At 44.1% G+C, this 20,779-nt stretch overlaps 1 protein-coding gene across 1 annotated transcript in view; it reads left to right on the top strand.

Annotated features, from left to right (window-relative positions):
* Positions 1 to 20,779, top strand: part of fw (CUB and Sushi multiple domains furrowed) — a 252,255-nt gene that overhangs the window by 182,848 nt on the left and 48,628 nt on the right. Inside the window, exons 2-8 of the mRNA XM_050174796.2 lie at positions 3,935 to 4,052; positions 7,094 to 7,152; positions 8,176 to 8,385; positions 12,457 to 12,549; positions 13,559 to 13,681; positions 18,265 to 18,389; positions 20,303 to 20,468. Coding sequence (XP_050030753.1) covers positions 3,935 to 4,052; positions 7,094 to 7,152; positions 8,176 to 8,385; positions 12,457 to 12,549; positions 13,559 to 13,681; positions 18,265 to 18,389; positions 20,303 to 20,468 — 894 coding nt within the window. The remainder of the gene's footprint in view (positions 1 to 3,934; positions 4,053 to 7,093; positions 7,153 to 8,175; positions 8,386 to 12,456; positions 12,550 to 13,558; positions 13,682 to 18,264; positions 18,390 to 20,302; positions 20,469 to 20,779) is intronic.

Genomic DNA, 20,779 nt, shown 5'->3' with positions numbered 1-20,779 from the left:
TCCACATCTTGTATGATGCCAGGGTTAGCGCAGAGTATGAAATCTATTTCATTTCTAGTCTCGCCGTTCGGGCTCCTCCATGTCCACTTTCGGTTATTCCGCTTGCGGAAGAAGGTATTCATTATCCTCATATTATTCTGTTCTGCAAACTCTACTAATACCTCCCCCCTGCTATTCCTAGTGCCTATGCCATATTCCCCCACTGCCTTGTCTCCAGCATGCTTCTTGCCTACCTTGGCATTGAAATTTTGTTGTTATAACACACCGATTCTTCATATCTTTTTTCCGTGAAACGACTGTTCAGTGTCTAAAAGTTACTCGCACGCGTGACGGGTGAGATGACTGTCACCAGCAAAAAAGACGCCGTGACCTCTGGCCACAAACGGCGTTCGAGACGACCATTCGAGTGGCCCTGACGCCAAGCCGCGTCGTCGAGAGTTGACCTCGGCGCAAACGAGGCGAAGGGAAACGCTCGCGGACTCACACAGGTGAACGCTCTCTCCGGAGAGGACACCTGCGGACACTGATTGCCCAGGCACGACAATGACCCCATGCGAGGAAGGGGTCACGACGCGCATGAGCTAATCTCGCGCCCTTTGTCTCCTTGTTGCTGTAATAAACAACCAACGCTGCGCGACCGTGCTTCTTACTGGGGAACAGAGCACGGAGTTATGGACGCAAAACAGGCAGTCGTGTACGCGCTAAGCCATTTATGTGTTAGATTTCCGTACTTTCAGGAAAGGCACACGCTTGAGGCGAAAAGAAAATCGCTTATACTCCAACTCTAAAGAATGCACTCTTACGCGTTCTTTTTTATTTTCCTTGTAGAAGAAGCAACGATTGGTTTCTTTGCTCAGCAAAACAACATTTCAGGGTTTCCTCCAACATGAAGAATGTTTGTTGTCGAAATTGTTAAGGAGGTATCCAGTTCCGCGCTCACAGAAACATTTCTTACGCTAACACTGTTCATAAATGTAGCTGCTACCTCTCCCTTGTGTTCGACTCATTATCGTAGGCGGTCCCCTAATGTCAAGTAGCTTTTCCGAACGATAATCATTATGAATTCGGCCTTCCTCTTCCACCAAGCTCTAAGAATATTTGTTCAGGTTGTAAACACAGAACCAGTAACGCTTCGGAAAGCTAGTTTAAATCAATTTGTTACCCGGTTCGTGACAGCATTCTTTTAAAAATGTATATACAATTTCACCTCACTCTGCGTTTGTCGAATATCTAATTTAAACGAACAGTAATAGTAATGCATTGACTTGTCAATCCGGCTAAGTAAGCAGTGTTTCTCAAGTTAGTGGAAAAGCTGGTACCAGTGTTATACGTAGTTGGTTCTGGCTTATTTAATTATAAGCTTATAAAATGCGTTTTAAGCTTTCGGGAGCCAATTATTATTGCAGTTGGAATGGCTTTCCCGTGACTAACAAGAACAGGTGGGGCAATAGCTTGCGCAGTTTAGAAGGCTCTCGCTCGTCAATTTTGCTTCCCGTTGCTGTCATGGTACCGTGCGCGTCGAATGGGATCGATGATATTGCAACCTGCTGCGCCGTTTCGAGTGTAGTGTTACGATGTGTATACAGCAATTTATCACCGCCAATATTGCAAAATGCGACGGAATTAAGCGCACTGTCTCGGCATCTCTTTCTTTCCGGTTGTCAACCACGAATTCTTTCTGCCTCTAAAATGCTGTGCTCGATTGACTCAGCATATCGTGAACGTTCAGTGTACTATATTTCGCATTTAAAACAAGCTATCGAGTAAATTCACACAAAACTCAGATACCAAGGGTACATTGCGTTTTAACCGGTGCACATTAGTTAAATTCCGGTAATTACCCCATTTTCGAGTTATTCTTAAATATGTATGCACGCATGTATGTCTGTCTGTATGAATAGATGTATTTAAAATGTAAACTGAAATTGTGCGATAATATTATAATACGCAAGGCATTATGTGATTAAATCATAGCAAGTAGGGTGCTCTCAGAGCTTCAAGCTCAAACGACACTACTGCGTTTGTTTTTGTTTTTGTTTGTTCGTTTTGTTTGAATGCTTTATTTAGACAGCGCGTTTTCTAGGATGTAGGGGGCTAAAGGCAGATGCAACTGCCTGACAAAGGTGCCTCTTGCAACTGGCAACGGCCCCCCTTGCAATGTCCTCCCTTGCCAAAGGCCGCCCTTGCAAGATGCAACTGCCTGACAAAGGCCTTCGAGTCCTTGCTATACACCTGTGAGACATTTCGTGATTCCAATCAATGCGCGCATGCGCCAGCAATTTATCGTCAGCGAATGTCAATTCCACAGGAATACGGGCTCACTGCACACTTAAAGATAATTGGGGCAGAATGCTCGCCACCAGTTCTTTGAGCGCAATCATCGGGTATAGAGAAAAGCGTTCTCGCCGAGTAAAGTCATTTTCGAGAAGGGATCGTGCTTACCGCAACGTTTTTCATGACTAGCGTTTCGTCTGCGACCACGGAACACTGCTGATGTTTTGGATAATATAGGCAGTGTGCATCGAAGGGTAAGGTATAGTTGCCGTATGCAAATATGCACAACAGATTAGAGATCGGAGCAGTGGGAAAAGAACCATCTTGGTGAAGAGCAAATTAAAGTGAAAAAGAACAAAATCGGCGTCCCTTTATTGGGCACCACCAAACACGAGAACATCATAAGGAAGAAACTGCAGACGGAAAGGTTGAATCTTGGTTAACAAGTTTACCGAGTAAATTATTATGGCGTCTGTCGTTGAAAGTATCTGATGACGGCTACCGCGGGTGCTTGCATCGTTCAAATTTACACTGTCTGCACCTTAACTGTGGGTTGTTTCGTTGAAGTGGTGGCGCTGACGTGAGTTCAGGCTTTAAGATTGTGCTTCACGTCAGCCAATTTTCAAGCAAGCTCATTTTGGACATGGCATCAATCCTTACACTTTTTATTAGATAACTCGTCCAACGGGTTCGGCAATGCCTACGAGTTTACCCGTATTCTCAAATACATTTACTTGAGTTCGTGGTCACGAATTCATATGCATTTTCTGTGGTTATTGGTAATACGAAGAAAGAAGAACCTCTGCACTGAGTCTTATTCAGCCACACTTGCACACTATCGCTACGGGTGGCTCTGTTGAATTTAGACGCCCCAATGCTACATTTTTTTTTTACTGCGAATAGTTTAGCTTTGAACATGTTGCCTTGGAATGTAGTATGATGAGCTTGCTTCTTGCGTTCGATTAAGTGCAGCGTGAGCAAAAGGTTATAGGGCAGCGTGAGAAAGAGGGTATAGGAAGGTGATTAACCATGCAGAAAAATAGTCCGGAGGCCTACTCTGGAAGTGGGGAAGCTGGAACTGACATTGAAAGAAATGGGAAGGAATAAAAATGAGTATTGAAACATAAATTAGCGTGCAAGATTTCGAGGCGGAAAAATCCACTATCACAGTCTATCTCAGGAAGCCAACTAGCGGTCTAGCTGGATTTAATGTATGCGTCCGTTGCTCAATAAATTGAATTCTGGAGTTCCGTGTGCATAACCACGATATAATTATGAGGCATGCCGTATTGGGCGAGTCCAGATTGATTGGAACCACTAGGATATCCTTTACCGCAGACCTAAGTATAACTGCAAGAGCGTTTCTTAATGAGACCGTCGCGACTGCGATCGTACCCGCCACCTACGTCAATGGTGACCATCGTGTTAGTTCTCACGCAGAATGTGTTTATGTATGCAAAAAATTCGGGCAGCGTCCGAACTTACACTGTATAATGCATGATTCGAATCTTCTACTAAAGGTAGTGTATAAGTTTCTTATATGGCGGGTGTTAAAAAAAAGAAGAAAGAAACACGATGAAGTTTCTTTAAAGAATTACTGGCTGTAAGGTGGTTCTAGGTTGGTCTAAAAATTGTTTGTTTGTCTGTTTGGCTCTTGCAGCGGTATCGTGTCCACCCCCGGCCGTGCCTTTATATGCCACAGTGAGTTTCACAAACGGTGAGCTCTCACCGGGTACACTAGCCACCTACACGTGTGATCCGGGTTACGAACTGTTTGGGTAAGTCCTCGTCCAAGAATTCTAACTAACCTAGACTTGTCTATAATGATGTGCTGTGGCACGGTGGTCTGACACCGGCTAAGGCGCCATGTTTGTTTTTGCTTACGAACAGTATCGCTTGGTAAAAATTATGGCTCAACAAAGTCCGCCATTTGCACAATGCTTACATCTGCTGCAGTACACAATAGTAATTACCCTAATGACTCGGTTGACGTAGGATGCAATATACAGAGCGAAGCCACACAAACGCTATTTAGACGCAAGGTACAAGTTAGTGTGTTCAAAGCAGCAATTCGCTTGAGAACTTCAAAGTGATAAGACGTCTTGAATGATAAGTTTCCTTGCAGGGCAAGAAATAAGGAACATTGTAAGTGTTCCGTTTCTTTGCACTTCGTGTTTTTCTGCCCCTTGTTTACTTCCTGGGTATAGGCATAGTTGATGCATATCTGAATCTACGACGGGGATGCTGCTCAAGTAGCGCCTGAAATTGAGCACAGTGGCACGATAAATGCTCGATGTTCTCTTTGCTGCCGCAGACATCGCACGCAGCCTATTGGTCATTGCAATAAATGTAGTGTAAGCTGACGCCCAGAGGGCGACTGACCTGTGTGAATGTGTTTGATTTAGGGTTGCCCTTCCCGAACGTGCGAGAACTCACATTATCTTTCATTAATTCCTCTCTCTCTTTCTCATCTTTTCATTCCCATTTCTTCGTCCCCCAGCATAGCGTAGTCAACCAGTCAGTCTTCCGGTTAACATACCTGCCTTCTCCCTTTCTTTCCTCCTCCTCCATACTCATGCACACACAGAAAAGCGTTTTCAGGAAATGAAATCTTATCAACAATGTGCATAATATTTTGCAAACTTGGTGGTCACATTGGATTTATGTTGCTTGTTTTGTCGTTTTATTTCCGTAAACGGACCCACATGTTGGCGCTGTCACCTACCAGATAACTTTGGTATCAGCTGCTGGATATATAAAGTCACAGTAAAACTGCTTAAGAAGTGCTAGATTTCAACTATAACACAACAATAAGTCGATGTTCTTGTATTTTTCTATGGTTTTCAAACGCGAAAATTAGTATTACCCAGTCACAAGCTACTTATCCTACTAGCATGAACGTTGAAACTTGTTTCTGGGAATTTCTCTTCTGTACTCGGATTGCGATGGCCGTCAGCACATAGTTGCCTCTTGCAGGGCAGACTAGCTTTAACGAAACTGATGAAAGCTCTTGTGATCAGAAGGTAATAAACGTGAGAACTTTCCATCGTACGAAATAAACGTTGTGCAGTTACTAATCCCAGAGGTAGCACATGCGCAAGTGGCGCTACTGTGGTCCCAGTGGAGCAGTGAAATTTATTCGCCCAGCTTTTGTTCCCAGTGGAGCTGTGAAGGTACCTTCTCGGGAAACCTCAAATAGGTATTTAGTTAGCGGCCGCCTCTAGGTAGGGTGATTATACCTCAGGAAATGTTATCCGTGCCACAGAACACGATTCGAAACAATTGAGTACGTTGGCACTTAACATTTGCGAAGGTATCCTTTGACACATTGAAATTGGAAGCCATAACGCGGCTACTCCATTTATGTTATTTTGCCCGACAGTCCTCGATCTTTAATGAAGGTGGTGCGTAAGTGAGGGCTTCATTCGCAGAATAGACAACTTTTATGTCAGTCATCAGACGTATTGTGTGTATTCAAGAAACAGTCAATAACAGACACAAATCGAACTACGGAAATGTTGCAATCGAAAACGGAAAGCCTTTCTGGGACATTGTTAAGCTGACGCCGGTCAGAAAACGTAGCTAAAGCTAAAATGTCCTTAGGAGCGGAAAGGTGACACTTAGAATCTACATAATAGTAGCAACAAGGCTTCAACGAGCTTTGCGCTTATTTGGGGTTGCTGAAGCATTTTACTTCATACATGTTTTTCCGATAGTTGAAGGGCAGGATCTCCATCAAAGCGATCAACATACTGAAACGTGGCAACACTCCGCCCCGCTACACCTGCATCATGTGGGTTCTGGGACACGAGAGACTCGAGGGGAATGAAGCGGCACACACCGCGGCCCGCGCAAGCGTCAACCGGGCCTCCCCGCACGATATTCTACACATGTCCCACCCACCCACATCAGCGAAGGAAACGGAAACAATACCGCTAACTTACCAATACTGTCGAGATTAGTTTTTATTCTTAGCCTGGAAACGGAATTTGAGTGATCATTGGTGGGCATTAGTGGGTAGCTTAGTGTTAGCGTTGCCCTTACTCAGAATAATGCATTACAGTGTTACAATGAACAAGGCTGAACATTTCGACGCCTTATCAAGTCTTTACTCTGAATAACTATATGAAATCAGCAAAATGCCGTAGTAACGTTGTATTACACAGCATTACAATTGCCGAGGCAGTCTATCGTGACATGTTTCAAAGTTTTTGCCGACAACGAGCACCAGAACAGATAACCAGAACACCATGGTGAAGTCAATGACTCGTTTGTTTTTAGTCTGGCAGCTTTTCTTGCTTTTATAATCTGTGTTTTCTTTTTGGAAACCGTCCTTGATTTGTGTTCTTTCGCCCATTATCCAGGTTAACAACCTTGTGACGTTTCTCGAAGGCTGTTTTAAATTCCTGCATTTAAAGTACGCCTGGAGGGCCGGTCGCCAAAATATAAGGAATACCAGATCCCTGTGGTTTTTGAACTCCCTGTTGTTTCAGCAAACAGCTACGAAGTGAAGGTCATTTGCCTTATTTCCTCGGCGAAAAGCGTAGCTTGCAAAACTAAAAATGCTGTCGCCCTATTGCCAACGCAACACCTTGATTTAGTGGTAAAAATAAATACTCCAGTGCCACCGGGGAACATAAGCTGCCATTTAAAGTGATGAGGGAGGCTAGCTGTGCAAAGTAAAAGAACTTCGAGCTTAGGCTCTGTGCTTGACATGTTTGTATAGGATTATGCGGCTTACTCTAGGCCCTGTTTTTTAAAATTTTTGTTCGTGTGCGTTTGCAAATGACGCTGAGTTGCTGTACGGTTTGTCTCGCAGCTCAGCAACAAGGTCGTGTTCAGACCAAGGTCGATGGGTGGGTGGTCTTCCATACTGCGGTAAGTTGCTACGGTTCCCTGTAAAACTACCCCGTATGAATTAGGCTACCGTGGCGAAAATTTAGATTTATGACAAATGGCGAAGTCAGAAAACAAGGGGAAATAAAATGAAACGCTCTTGCGTGGAGTGAGACAGCAGTCAAGGAGAAAAATATGATAATAACAGAAACATAACTCCTTTCGCTGCTCAAAGGCCGACAGACAAAGCGTTCTGGAAAAAGTCGCTGAATTTTTTTTTCACAGAAGTTTAGCAGCGTATATTTATGTCCACTCTGAGAGGTAAACGCAAAACATGACCAATTTTTTGTTTTGTTTCTGCAGCTGCACTTTTGTTGTATTAGGCAACCCTAAACCTATCTCCACGATGTAAAGTTTTGCTAGAGAATTTTTCTTATTAATCGTTCAGTGTAATGACATTTGCATCACTCGACGTGCCAATAAACCAAGCGATGCTTACAAATGTTTGTCTGTTGTGATTCAAAGGACTTGCGACGTTACCCATAATTAACCGAGCAGTCCTCCTTTTTCTTATCTGGTAACGATGACGGCGCTTGTTTTCCATGTTCGAGCACTACACACTTAACTACGTTTCAGATACGCTCCACTGAGTAAGTAAAACACATTGGCAAAAAGTAGCGCTTACAAAGTGGAACCTATGTGGAACAAACGTGCTTAAGTGTCGGCTCTTCCATCGTTATAGGTATAAGATTCACTAAGTAAGAGGAACACCTTAATTTTGTTTCACGTAGTTTCCACTAACTGGATTACGCATCTATAAATGCTTTGCTTACTCAATGGAACCTACGTGGTACGAACACCCCTGAGCTTCTGTTATTCTGTGGACCTCCTTTCGACTGTTGCTATGTAATGTTCTTATTTTCGTTCCACATTGGTTGCACGTTGCAACTAATGAAGTGTAAAATCCTAATCTCATTACGCATAAGTTCCGCCAAGTAAGTGGAAGACATCTAGATTAAGGGTAGGCATGCTGATCGAACGGGCAACACTTTGATCTTCTTGCAGCGGTGAACGTGGCGTACGGCAAGCCGACGAACCAGTCGAGCACGGTTCGGGGTGGCGACTCGAAAAACGCCAACGACGGCGACCTGACGACGCTACATGAGAACCGCTTCTGCACCGAGACAAAACTGGAGAACGCCCCCTGGTGGCAGGTGGACCTGCTTCGGCCGTACCAGGTCCGCGTGGTGCGCATTCTCACCAGGGGGTGCTGCGGTAGGTGCCGCGTGCTTGGTTTAGGTTTAGCTTTGAGTTATAAATGGCGCGCACTCACTACGGCGAATAGTCCAATGCAATGACCGTAGTCATCATCGGCACCACTACCACCATCTATTATCCCACTACAGCACGAATGCTACTACAAGCGGCCTCTAGTTAGCCCGGTATTACTACAGCCGAATTTATTGCTGCTATAAGAAATCTCATAATTTCTTCGGACAATCTAATCCGCTGTCGCTTTCGACGGCGTCACTCTTCCCTTGCCCCCAGTTATGCTGCTTTCACAGGCCACTGATTGCCTACTCTACGCAAATCATGATACTGAACTTCGCTTTTTTGCTCTTGATTTCACGTTTCGAGTGTCCCTTCTAATGCACCCGTTTGTATTCCTGTCTCTTAATGTTACGCGTATCACATTCGATCGTTCTCTGCAGAGTTAATGTGAGGATGATGGCTATCCTTCAAAACACTGCGCGTTCCCACATTAAGGGACGGGCCAGGAACCAGGAGGTTGCGCACACAGATAATTGCAGAAAGGTATGAAGAAACGGAAAAGGTAAAACTGGGAGGGAACGAATAGTGTATCTTTGAGAAGTGATACATGATGAATGGATTAACACATTTAGAATAAGAAAAATATTCATAGAACAATTTAGACTTGGAGCAATAATTTAAAATAACTATTACAGGCAAAGTAACGAAAGTAGGAATTAGCATGGTAAACATTTTGTAGCTTGAATGAAATACCACACAGCGCCAGATGCGTTCCTATGGCTAATTATTTGTTTCCTTACAAGTTTCTTTGTTATCCTCCATGTTTCCGACTGATATTTCAGCAGCGGCAGCATGTGCTCGTAAGCCACACTCACTTCGTGCTGTCGCGGTGATACCTTGGTGATACAACCAATACATCTCTGTTCCCCATTATAAGATACAAACAGCATGCCGAAATATGATTAGGCACTCTTTTCTTTTCTGCTTTCTTGTTTGTTCTCACCGAGTACTAATCTTTCTTTTGATTCGGGATTGATCTTTCTGCCTTTATTAAACGAATTATCATTATCTTCTTGCCGGCGATTCGTATCGCAATTGTCATTGCATTTTGAACAGTAGCACATCCTCTAATCACTCAGTGCCTCTCTTGACGCCTGTAATGTATTCTAAAGTATTCCATAAATATTTAATTTCACGCCTTAGGTCCAACGATCAAAAGTAAACCCACGTCGCCATACCTTTTACGAAAGCACAAACTTTTCTACTGAGTATGACTGACGGATTTCGACAACAAAAATACAGCAGTTACTTTTTCTCAGTATGCGAGACACATTCGGGAGACTGCGATACAATGAGAAGAAATTCTTGGACGTGACTGCCAACACAAGAAAAACCTGTTCGAAATCTTGACAGTTTCTCACACTGCTTTCTTTCGCAGGGCTCTTCTTACAGGAGTATACATCGCACGTATTCAGGTGATACGTTTTCTTTAAGAGATAGAAATAAAAATGACAAAAATTCGAATTTCGTCGGAAATTGCGTAACTTACGGCTGTAGCGTAGTCATGAGTTCTCGAAAAGATTTACGCTTGAAGAAATAGGAGACATGACGCAAGAGTGAAAGTTCAGGTCATTTTACCAATCGCGAGTGCATATTTGCTTTTAATCTTTGCTATTTTAATGGCAGACGTAATGAATAATTTGTAGGTTTTGTCAACGTTCGCGAGGTGTTAGATTCCTTTCTGAAAGCGTAAATGTTACTTGAAGTATTTCACTGATTTGAATTCCCAATTCTTTCCAATTGATTGCCTTGGATCCATCAAAGATGTTGCAGCTGCACTTCTCAAAAAAGTTTATTTCTGTAAGGCACAAGAAACAGCGATAGAGGCCTGAGAAAGGCTTACCGCGAGGACAGAAGCAGTTTACAGTTGAAAACAATAGCTATCAGGTATGGCAACAAGACGCAAAGAGGGTCAATTAGCAAAAACTTGTTGCTTCAAGACATGAATGAAGATCTAACAACACAAATGTTTCATTTTTGTGTGAGAAGCACGAAAGTGCAAGTACATTGAAATTTAGATGTTAATACAGGCTTTATCAAAATTCAAGCATCAGTTAATAAGCAACAGATATTCGTGTCAGGGGTGCTAATAATTATAGGCACCGTTACGTTCTAACGACCAATGGCTGTCAGCTACGAGATATCCTGATATCCAGGCGACTGATATACTAAGGTAAAAAGATAGCAGTTCAGTATCCGCACGGCAATATATAGAAACGAAGAAGGAGAAAAACAAGGAAAAAGGAGCATGGACGCATACACTGAGATGCGTTACTTGGCCCGGCCTTGTTCTCTGTAGTATGCATTTCCTGGTCAAACAGCTCTAGTGCATGACTTCAATTTGGTGATGGGTAAAAAAATATTGACATGCTCGCTTAACCAATTTCACGTTAGTGACGCTTGATATTACACTGAAGCTTTCCCATGTAAAGTTCTTGTCCCTTGGTAACTGGTTGCGTAATTAAGCAACGCATACCGCTCTGTGCCGTTTCCTACTACACATTGACATAATTTGTTTTTGAAAATACAGATGAAAAACTTGTATTTGTAATCCCGTTCTAGCGTGAAATGCTTTTCATCTCCATTTACGTGCGGATTCATAGGGCAATTCCTAAAACAGTGAAAGGGACTCTCGCAGATATTGAAAACACAAGCCAGTGAAATCCACATGAATTTACTTGTCGCAACTCGCATCTTCGATGTAACTCATGTAACACGCACATAACGGCAGCGCTGATGAGCCTCGGGTCCGGCACGAACGGGGGGCACGTGGGAAGGTATATATCAGTATACACCACTCTTCAGAAGTTTACACCGGTTGCATCGTATTTTGTTCCACAATAATAATCATCTGTCTCGCCCGCATTTCCTTTCTTTAACGCTTCGAGTCCGGTGCTTCCAAGTCACGAACGGCTTGTGCGTTATCAGCGTGACACAGCATTCTCGACAGGAAAATAGCGAGCGCTGACTTTTCAAGAAAGGAAACGCAAGCAAGGCAGATGACGATTATTGTGGTGGGCCAATATAAGCCCCAAAGGGTGTAAACTTTTTTAGGTGTAATGCCTATCTTGCGACAAGCAGCGCTGGTTTCTAGTAGATATACAAAAGAAGTAGAAGCATAGCAAAGTACAAATGAGGTCACAGTCGGTTAGGTCAGATTTTTTTTTTTCAATAATGTAACGACCCGTAAACATGGTAAGCGACGGTCAACCGGGGCAGACAAGATTAGACGCGTAATGTACAATTTGGGCCTACACTATTTAGTAAATTTACACCATATGGGGCTTGTGTTGTCGTACATTAGTAATCCTCATCTTTCTTTCCCGCATTTCCTTTAACGCTTCGAGCCCGGTACTTCCATGTCACGAGCGAATTGCGCGTTATCAGCGTGACACAGGATTCTCGACAGTGGGGAGTACCGAGTTTTCAAGAAAAGAAGCGCAAGCAAGGCAGAGTACCATTATTACTGTGGGAAAAGCTAAGCCCCACATAGTGTAAACTCTATTTAAGAGTGTAGTTTGCCAGACGTATTAGGCGAAAATGGAAACGTAAAGATGGAACAAAGGGTAGAAATAAAAATGCAAGCGCAGCGCTTGTGTTTGTCTTGCGCTAGTCTTCTTAGGGGGTGCATACCCGCCGCGGTTGCTTAGTGGGTATGGTGTTGGTATGCATGCTAAGCACGAGGTCGCGGGATCGAATCCCGGCCACGGCGGCCGCATTTCGGTGGGGGCAAAATTGCGGCCGTGTACTGAGATTTAGATACACGGGTGTACTAAAACGCCCATGTACTGAGATTTAGGTGCACGTTAAGGAAACCCAGGTAATTCAAATTTTCGGAGTCCACCCACTATGGTGCGCCTCATAATCAAATCGTGGTTTTGTCACGTTAAACCCCACAATCTAATTTTTTTTTGTTAGGGCGTGGGTTCCAGATGGTGTCGGTTGCAACCATTTGCTGCTTTCGAGTGATACGACAGAGTATGGAAATAATGCTGTTCATGTGCGGTCTCGCAGGCCACCAGCCACTGCACGACCTGGAGATTCGAGTGAGCAACCAGTCGAGCTTGCAGGGAAGCCGCCTGTGCGCATGGTATCCGGGGACACTGGGTGAGTGGCATGAATGCGAAAGGATCTCTTTTTTTTCTTCTTTCATTCTCTTTCCTTTCGTCTTTTCTTCCCTCCTTAAATCTTCCTTTCTTTCATTCTTTATTACTTTCCTTGTCTCTTTCTATTTTGTTGTGACGCACACTTAAACTGCAGAGCAACGTGCGATTGTCTGCGTGTACAAAGCACTGGCCCCGCATACGTAGTTCTTATTAGAGTTTGAACCTGGTGATATGCCGTTCTAAGTGGTAAAATAATCGCATATAAGACTAATAGCCAAAGGTAGTAAAGGACCGCGGTTCACACAGAAAATGAAACAAAGAATAGTAAGAAGCCATTTAGGGCTCCGGTGCGAGAACTGGAAAGGCTTGGAAGATTATTTGTTGTTCTTTTTCGCGTTTATATTCGGCATTCACTTCTGCTTTTCACTATGTTAATTCCGGCAAAGTGAGCTACCGCCAAGTTCTCGACATTAAAGATATGGTGCCTCATTGCTCCACGGCAAGCTACAGCTTTTAATGCCATCGATACACGTATGAGGCAACCAGTGCACGCACAAATTGCCTTATTTACTGAAATGGAGCGCTGAAACAATGGTGAGTGCATGTACAGTTGACTGCGTGATCGTAGTGAAGTCATAGTTTTTAATGTAATTCGTTCTTGTTGTCCTTTTTCTTATGGCACAACTATTCTTGTCGTTCCACGTATAGCAAAAAATGAATTTGTATCTCTTATATACATCGATCCTTTCGCTATAGCCGTCTTCACTCTATCACTAAAAATAGACATGGGCACCTATGGTAGTGCAATCGTAATCGACGTCCCTCTTCAATATATACCTTAGTTCACAAGTTGCGGGTTCATTATAGTGAGGTTCTGCTCTCTATGATTCGCGAAGAACAACTAATGTGCTGTTTATGCACACGGTCGCAATGTCAGAAACACTGAGACGGTGCTCCACAGAAAGCAGTCATTTTGTTCAGCGCAGTGTTCTCATCGCTTCACCTTTCAGAGGACGGATCTACCAAGGACTTCGAGTGCGCCTACCCAATTCTTGGCCGATACGTGTACATTCACATGGTCGGCGGTGAAGGATCGCTGTCTCTCTGTGAAGTCATGGTTTTCACAACGCAAGGTAAGAATTTCATCACCACTTACTTGACTGCTTTATTTTTACTTCTTTAGTGCTCCTGAAATCACAAAAATTGTAATAGTGTCTGGTCCAAATCGATAAAAAACAACGATTGAAGAATTTAAGAAAGTCGCCTCGTCATAACCGTGAATTCCTCCATGGCTGAACAAACATCCCTCTTGTAGTTTCCTAGAGAGGAGGCTCCTTGAGAATTTTAGAATTGAAAAATTAGACCTAGTTCCCTGAACGGTAATTTTAATATGTTTTTCCTTAAAGCATAAGAACAGTGCCAAAATAAGGAAAAAAATGATCTATGGTCTCATCTTCCGTACAGACTGGGCAAAGAGGGGAGGGTGCCAGACCGGCCCTGTGACGAAAAAAGTTTAATTCTGGTGCTCGACAGCGTAATCGGGTAAAAATTGCTCCAGTTTTCCTGGTGCGAAAGGAATTATTGTGCCAAGGGAATAGAAGATGTCGAGGTTCTGAATAATTAGGAAAATTATAGCTTATTCATCCCCATTACTCTCCATGGGGAGGCCATATTTGATAAAAAAAAGTGAACGATGTGACACTTCAGGTCAAACATGATTTAGTATAATAAGTAATTAGTTATTAGTTGTTACTTTCTTGAACTACCTATATCTGGGACAAAGTCTCTCCAGCTTAGGAATAACGTTATTTTTTTTATCGGTAGCTCGTAAGTTTCCCTTGCTTAAATCAGAATTTTGAGGCATCTAACTCAGCATAGCCATATATTGGTACAAACATTGCGTCAAGACGGAACAAAAGGTAAGAGAGTGAATAACTTGTGCCTCTTTCTCACCTTGTGTCCCGTCTAATCTCGCAGCTTGTACCACTGCATCCGCGTCAGCTAGTCAAACTATCAGCCCTGTACGCTAAACTAGCAATTAGTATAGCAAGTTGGGCACTACAAGTGCTAAGAGCAGTCGGCACTCGCATCGGGCTGCTCTGTCATTCATTAGGGTGCGCGGTGCCATATGCAACACGAAGTGCTGTGCCATAACGCGCGAACTAAGGTCAATTCTGATTCAGTCGGGCGACATTTGCGTTATTTAACTAGACTTTCTCACCTTTCTTAATGTTTCTCCTCCAATTCCTTCTTTCTCTCTTCTCCCAATAGGTTTCTCAATTTTTTATCATTTCCTGTTGTGCTGGGTCTTTAAAGAAAGCAATACGCCTTTTAAAGAGCGGAGAGTGTTTCGTTGGCATAGTTATAACACGCATATATATATATATATATATATATATATGTGTGTGTGTGTGTGTGTGTGTGTGCGTGTGTGTGTGTGTGTGTGTGTGTGTGTGTGTGTGTGTGTGTGTGTGTGTCAGATACGATCGTCAGGGGAAATTTTAGTGGGGCGTCTTGCTTAAGAAGTCCCCTATTCTAATACAATCCGCGGCACCGATATATTCATCCGCATTTTCAGCAAGATATAAAAAAGTGCGTAAAAAGAACGGCTGACGAGGCATCTTTCAACAGTCGTTTCATTTCGAGCAGCTCATACTCTTGCTCTTTTTTTCATTCATGAAACACGGAATGAGGTTATATACAGGCACGTGGCCTGCATTATATATTGTAAAGCGATGACAAGCGCTGAGAACAATAACCTCCCAACATTTCTATCTATTTTCCTCTCATTTTCCGTCCATTTTATTTGTTCTTTACCATCTTGTTTAGTAGATGTGACTCGCCGCTCTATCAAACTCTTATTTCTCTTGAATGTTCACCGTCTTACTATTTCTTTCCCGAACGTAAAACTAGACAAGAAACGACCAAAGAGGCTATGAAAACTCTTAAAGAAGGCCCATGAAACGAACTAAAGATTATGAGGAAACCATAGCATAGGTGGTGGTCGCTACTTCGGACCGGCAGGCTTCAGAAACAGATGACAGTCTGGCTACGGATACGAATCCGAATCCACGCTGAAAAAAAAATTAATTTGCGTTCCCGCTCGCACGGCCTGCAGGCAGGGAAATACAGTCAGCCTATTTCCGCTTTAATGGCGTGCAGAAGAGACAAACAAAGCATCACTCATAAACAAACTGTGTACAGCAGCACCTACTAGCGGCCAGGGGAGTTAAGAATAAGAGGTAGGGCAGACAGCTTTACGGCAAAGTCCCGTGTTTGCTAGTGAAAGCTATCTTGCAAAAATCATGCGTCGTATTCAAATACGTCCAGCAAGGAGTGTATGGAGGGTGACACAAATTAAATGAGAACGCAACCGAATGTTTGTTCCAACCTTGTAATGGCATGCTACACGAGCTGAGCGGTGGGCCTACAGATTCTGGGGCGGCGGAATGATGACCATACGCACACACAAAAAATGAATTTGTCACTTCTGTAACAAAAGTCTTACCACAAAAACTTAAAGGCACCCTAAACCATTTTACATCGAAGTCGAAGAATGCAAGTGAAGTCAAAACAGACAATTTCAGAAATACTTTGCCGCAAAAAGGGCTTCAATGCGTTCAGTAGAAGCGGATTTATTGGAACTCAAACGCAGCGCATGATACCCTACGCGTGGCTCCTGGTCCTTCTTCAATGCCTTGCACTGCGAAAGCTACAGCAGAGCGGAGCATGCGCACAATTCTCCGTCTAATGAATGCTACCGTGGCGCGCAGCTCAAATTTGATTTTGGATTTTCCCGTAGAAGCCACTACTTTCGATGTCGGCGCCTACAACGCACCGAACGTAAAGCGCCTGTATAGGGATGTGCGAATAAAATTGCCTCAAATACGAATAGAAAAGTGCGCGAACCGAACCGAATCGAATATCAAATACTTTTCGAATAGTTTTCGAATAATAAATACCCGTTATCATAATTACTATATAAAACGATGTTCACATTCCAGTATGCAAGTTTCTGTCCTTACAAAATGCGTTATGAAGCGTTGTTTATTAAAAGTCCAAATGGAGTATTAGGCGCAAACACGTAGTTTCTTCGCATGCAAAAGACTTTTCATATAGTGCGAATGATCGCTGTACAGCCCGTAAAGTATGGTTACCTAAGGGATGTAGCCTGCTCCACTAAGCAATCTCTCCTGTATTATGTCTATAGTATGACTCTGGAAGTGAAACTTAACCGTACTTTTGCTCCAATCTTATGTTTACTTTGTTGCATTTGAGGTTCATAAATATACGAAAAGTATTCGAAAAACATTCAAATTTACGAATAGTGTCTATTCGATTAGAAGACTAAATCGAATAAGGCACTATTCGATTCATTATATATCCGAAAGTTTCGAACATTGGCACACTCCTAGCCATGGATCTTCTAAAAGTAGCGCAACTGCGCGGAGCGCCTCCTGGTACGCTCCAAGTGAAAACAATTCAAAATTTGCGCGCCCGACGCGCCGTGTTGTTTTATGTGGCCGCGCGACGTTAACAGGTCAATCCGTTAGTTAACATGCCATTATAGGCTTTCGCTGTTTTCCCTTTCCCTTTGGGTGAACAAGCAGAAAAGAGCCTGGTTCTCTATGATTCCATTCCGATCTTATCTCTCGTCGCGTTGACAACGTGTTGGCCGAGCTCCCAGCAACGGCACCCCGCAGTGACGTGGGTGTGGTGCAGGATACGGGTGAAAGTGCCTTGTTAATCTGCCTAGTCGATTAAAAAGAAAAAGAAAACGGTCGCGTGCGAACGTGTGCACCTGTTCAGCGTTTTTATCTAGTCGTAACTTGCTTTCCCTATGCGCGAACAAGCGGGGAAGAACCAGGAATCGCGATACGAGCTACCATCACGGGCAGCTCTGGCCGGTCGCAAACATGCGCTCCGTTTCAGAAAAGCTAAGGATGCGCGCCAGGCGTGCCATGTGCTACGGAGTGCGGACCGGCTTTGTCCCGCCCCAGCTTGACCGACGGATGTTAGCCACATCCAAGTTCCGCATTCTGAGCCGCTATCAGTAGCTGCACGCGAAGCGAAGCCTGCCAATGGGTCTAACCAGGAGCGGCCAGGAGGTGAGCGCTTGCTTGCAGGCGCACGTGTCGTCTGACCTTTAGTTTTGCATGGTTCGACGCCGGTCGAGAGTTCAAAACTATTCAAAATAAGCGAGTTCCGACGGCTGCGACACCGACAAGCAGGGTGGCCAAAGTTTAATTCCTACGCGGGCGGCAGCGGCCGAGCGTGAGCAGACGATAGTCGGCTTCTTTCAGAAGTACGTAGTTCTTACCGAAATTCGAAGGCAGATTTTCGCTTACTTCAGCTTGTCTATTAAACTGCATCAACAAATATACACAGTAGCAGTAGAAGAAAGCGCACTGATCCAAACAACTTTCTTGATTGATGTCAGCTATTGGCCAATAGCAGCCGCGTATGTAAATCTGCTACCAAATAAAGCGCCAACAAAAGAGTGGGGCTTCTGTCGAAAAAGTTTGAGAAAAAGGGGACTTCACGTTGCGCTTACGGGCTCCGCGTGTCGCACACGACTGCAGTTTGGCTGAGATGTTCACAGTAGCGTAGGCTATCCGCGTGTTGCGTTTTATCACCAAACCCGAAGGATGTTTCAAAACTCTTTTAAGTGTCGTCATCAATGCCCTAAGGTTAGCGTCACCTCGTTTCCTTGCAGAGTTCTCTCCTGACCGGTGCGGAAACCAGGTGGAGCCTCTGGAGCTGACCACGTTCATCCGCAAATGTTACGAGTTTCAGGGCAGCCGAGGAGGTTCCTTCCAGGACGCTTCGTCTTACTGCAAGGCGAGTACCTGCAGTGGAAGTGCTGCGAAGATTCATCGTAACGAATATATCGCGGCACTGGAAAGAGAAAGCACAACAAGAAATTATGGACCAAGCGCTGGCTCGTAACTCTAAACGCTTATTGAAAAGAACACAATAAGAGCAGTTAAATTCGTCAACGAGGCCACGTACCCACAGTGAAGCTGCACACGTGTTTTATGTATAAAGAAGAGAGACACATAGACACATAGTGCACCTGAGGAGCGCATCTGTTATCCGGACAGGATAATTTTTCTTCCGCATATACAACAGTGTTTAGAGTTTATTTTTACAGGCATCAGCGGGCGAGAGCTCAACCAAGCTTTGGCATGTCCGTACGCGCTCCGATCAGTCTTCGGCGTGTGAGGGGACAATTTCCAAAGAATCCTGAAAGACAGACGAAAGGAGGTAGCTAGATGGAACTTGCAAGGGGGCAGTAAATTAGATGCGGGTGCCGGATAATCGCTTAACTAACGTCGCGTAATATATCTGCTGTCTGGAATCGATCAAGTATTTTTCTACGAAACCTTGAACTGCTGGCGGGCGCACTCAGTTGAACCTAATTTGGCGATCTCCCGCTTCCCGCTTCGGCGTTTACCAGAGAGGGCAGGAAAGGTTACTAGCGAAGAATCGTCGTAGGGGAAGAGCAGATCTATTGCGGTGACGTCAGTGACTTGGTCTAGCCACAAATAGGGACGAGATCAAGTCTCTAAGTGTTAAGGATACCTTTGCATGACACTCGAAAATACGTCTGGGCCTTTAGAGATTCGCTCTCAGCAAGCGCAGTTTTTGACACATGCGCCTAGGAAGAGTGGAATACCGAGGTACAGAAACTGAAAGGAGCGGTAAAAAAGAGGCATCAGTGGTCAAACAAAAAATACGTGTTGTTGTACCATTGTCGATCACTAGGAAGACTTCAGATAGACATGCTAAAATTATTTCATTCAAGTTTATTTTAGTTTATCAAAACATGATTGGGGAATGACAGGATTGCAGGATTGCAGAATAAGCAGGAATGTGCAGAAAATGGTCAATAAGGTCAGGTGATTGTCTTAGTACCTTCTTTCATTGAAATGCGCTTTCGAGCCGATTTGATTAATCTGTCATTCTTTTATTGTATGATAGTCGTGGATACGTCGGGTCATTTTATTCTCTCCGTAACACCTGAAGTGATTTGATTCTTTCTTTCAGCTGCTTTTTGAGCGTGTAGAAGTCTCACGGCATCATGAATAACTACTAAGTGCGATCTCTATAAGATTAAGGTTAACAGGGAGTCGGAAGCTTACATAAATCTACATTGGGCGAGCAAGAGAAGCCACAGGGCAGAGCCAATGTTTCGTCGAGATGGCATGCGCCACAGAAGAAACTCCAAAGCACCTGTTGTGTAATTGTCCCTCGCATGCAGATCAGAGGAATGACTTACGGAATGCTTAATGGGGACCAGATGACAGACTTGTTGCAGAACAGAAGACACTGGTACCGTAGTCTCATGCGTCTGCGATGCGCAAGGTCCCGAAAGCGTTGTTGCGCTTAGTTTCACCGACAATGACCGCCTGTGACATGATCAACCAAGAACGCTTGCGCATGTGTGTGCGTGCATACTGCCGATCTTTTCTTTTTACCATCTTCTTATATATTTCACTTCTCCTTCCGCCTTCCCCTGTGCAAGGTAGCGAACCAAACTCACCTTAGTTAACCTCCTCGCTTTTCCCTTATCACGCCTCTCTGACACATCTAGAATGTCACGTACTGGCAAGGGAAAGTCGACCTGCGAAACGCGCCAGGTAGAGGTTGCTTTCTTCCGCACACTGCTGAGTATTACTTGGAATCGTACTTCTTACCGGTGTCCTAGTGACGTGAGGTCCAAACCACGTGCCCCCCTCACTTTCTTCCAGGCACGCGGTGGTCTGTTGGTCCACAGCGTGGACGACCTGACGCTTCCATTCATCTCGGCTGAGCTGGAGCGACGTCGGGAGAAACTCAAGTCCAAGCTGGTCTGGATGGGCGCACAGCGACGCACAGGCATCGGGCAAGGAAAGAGAGGCTGGTTTTGGGTCAGCGGTGAGCGACTTCATGTCCTTCTATTTTCTCCTTTTAACACAAGTTAACAACTGCTTTAGAAATCAAGGCGCAAGTGAAGAAATAGGCACGGCAAAGTCAAGCACTGACAAGTAGTTAAACTTAATTTATCGGATGGCAATCATCATACGAGGAACAGTATGCTGAACCTTTATTCCTTTACTCTGGCGTTAGTAAAAGGAAGACTAAAAGCACTACGGTGGCTAGATTTCTAAAGGCCTTTTTTCGCATACACTAGGGCAACGAGCGACTGACATCATGCAAACCACATCGCTCTTTGTTTTATATATTAG

This window comes from Dermacentor andersoni, chromosome 9, assembly GCF_023375885.2.
Source record: "Dermacentor andersoni chromosome 9, qqDerAnde1_hic_scaffold, whole genome shotgun sequence".
Classification (NCBI taxonomy): Eukaryota; Metazoa; Arthropoda; class Arachnida; order Ixodida; family Ixodidae; genus Dermacentor; species Dermacentor andersoni.
Note: the sequence above shows the minus strand (reverse complement) of the source record. Positions and strands in the feature narration are given on the sequence as shown.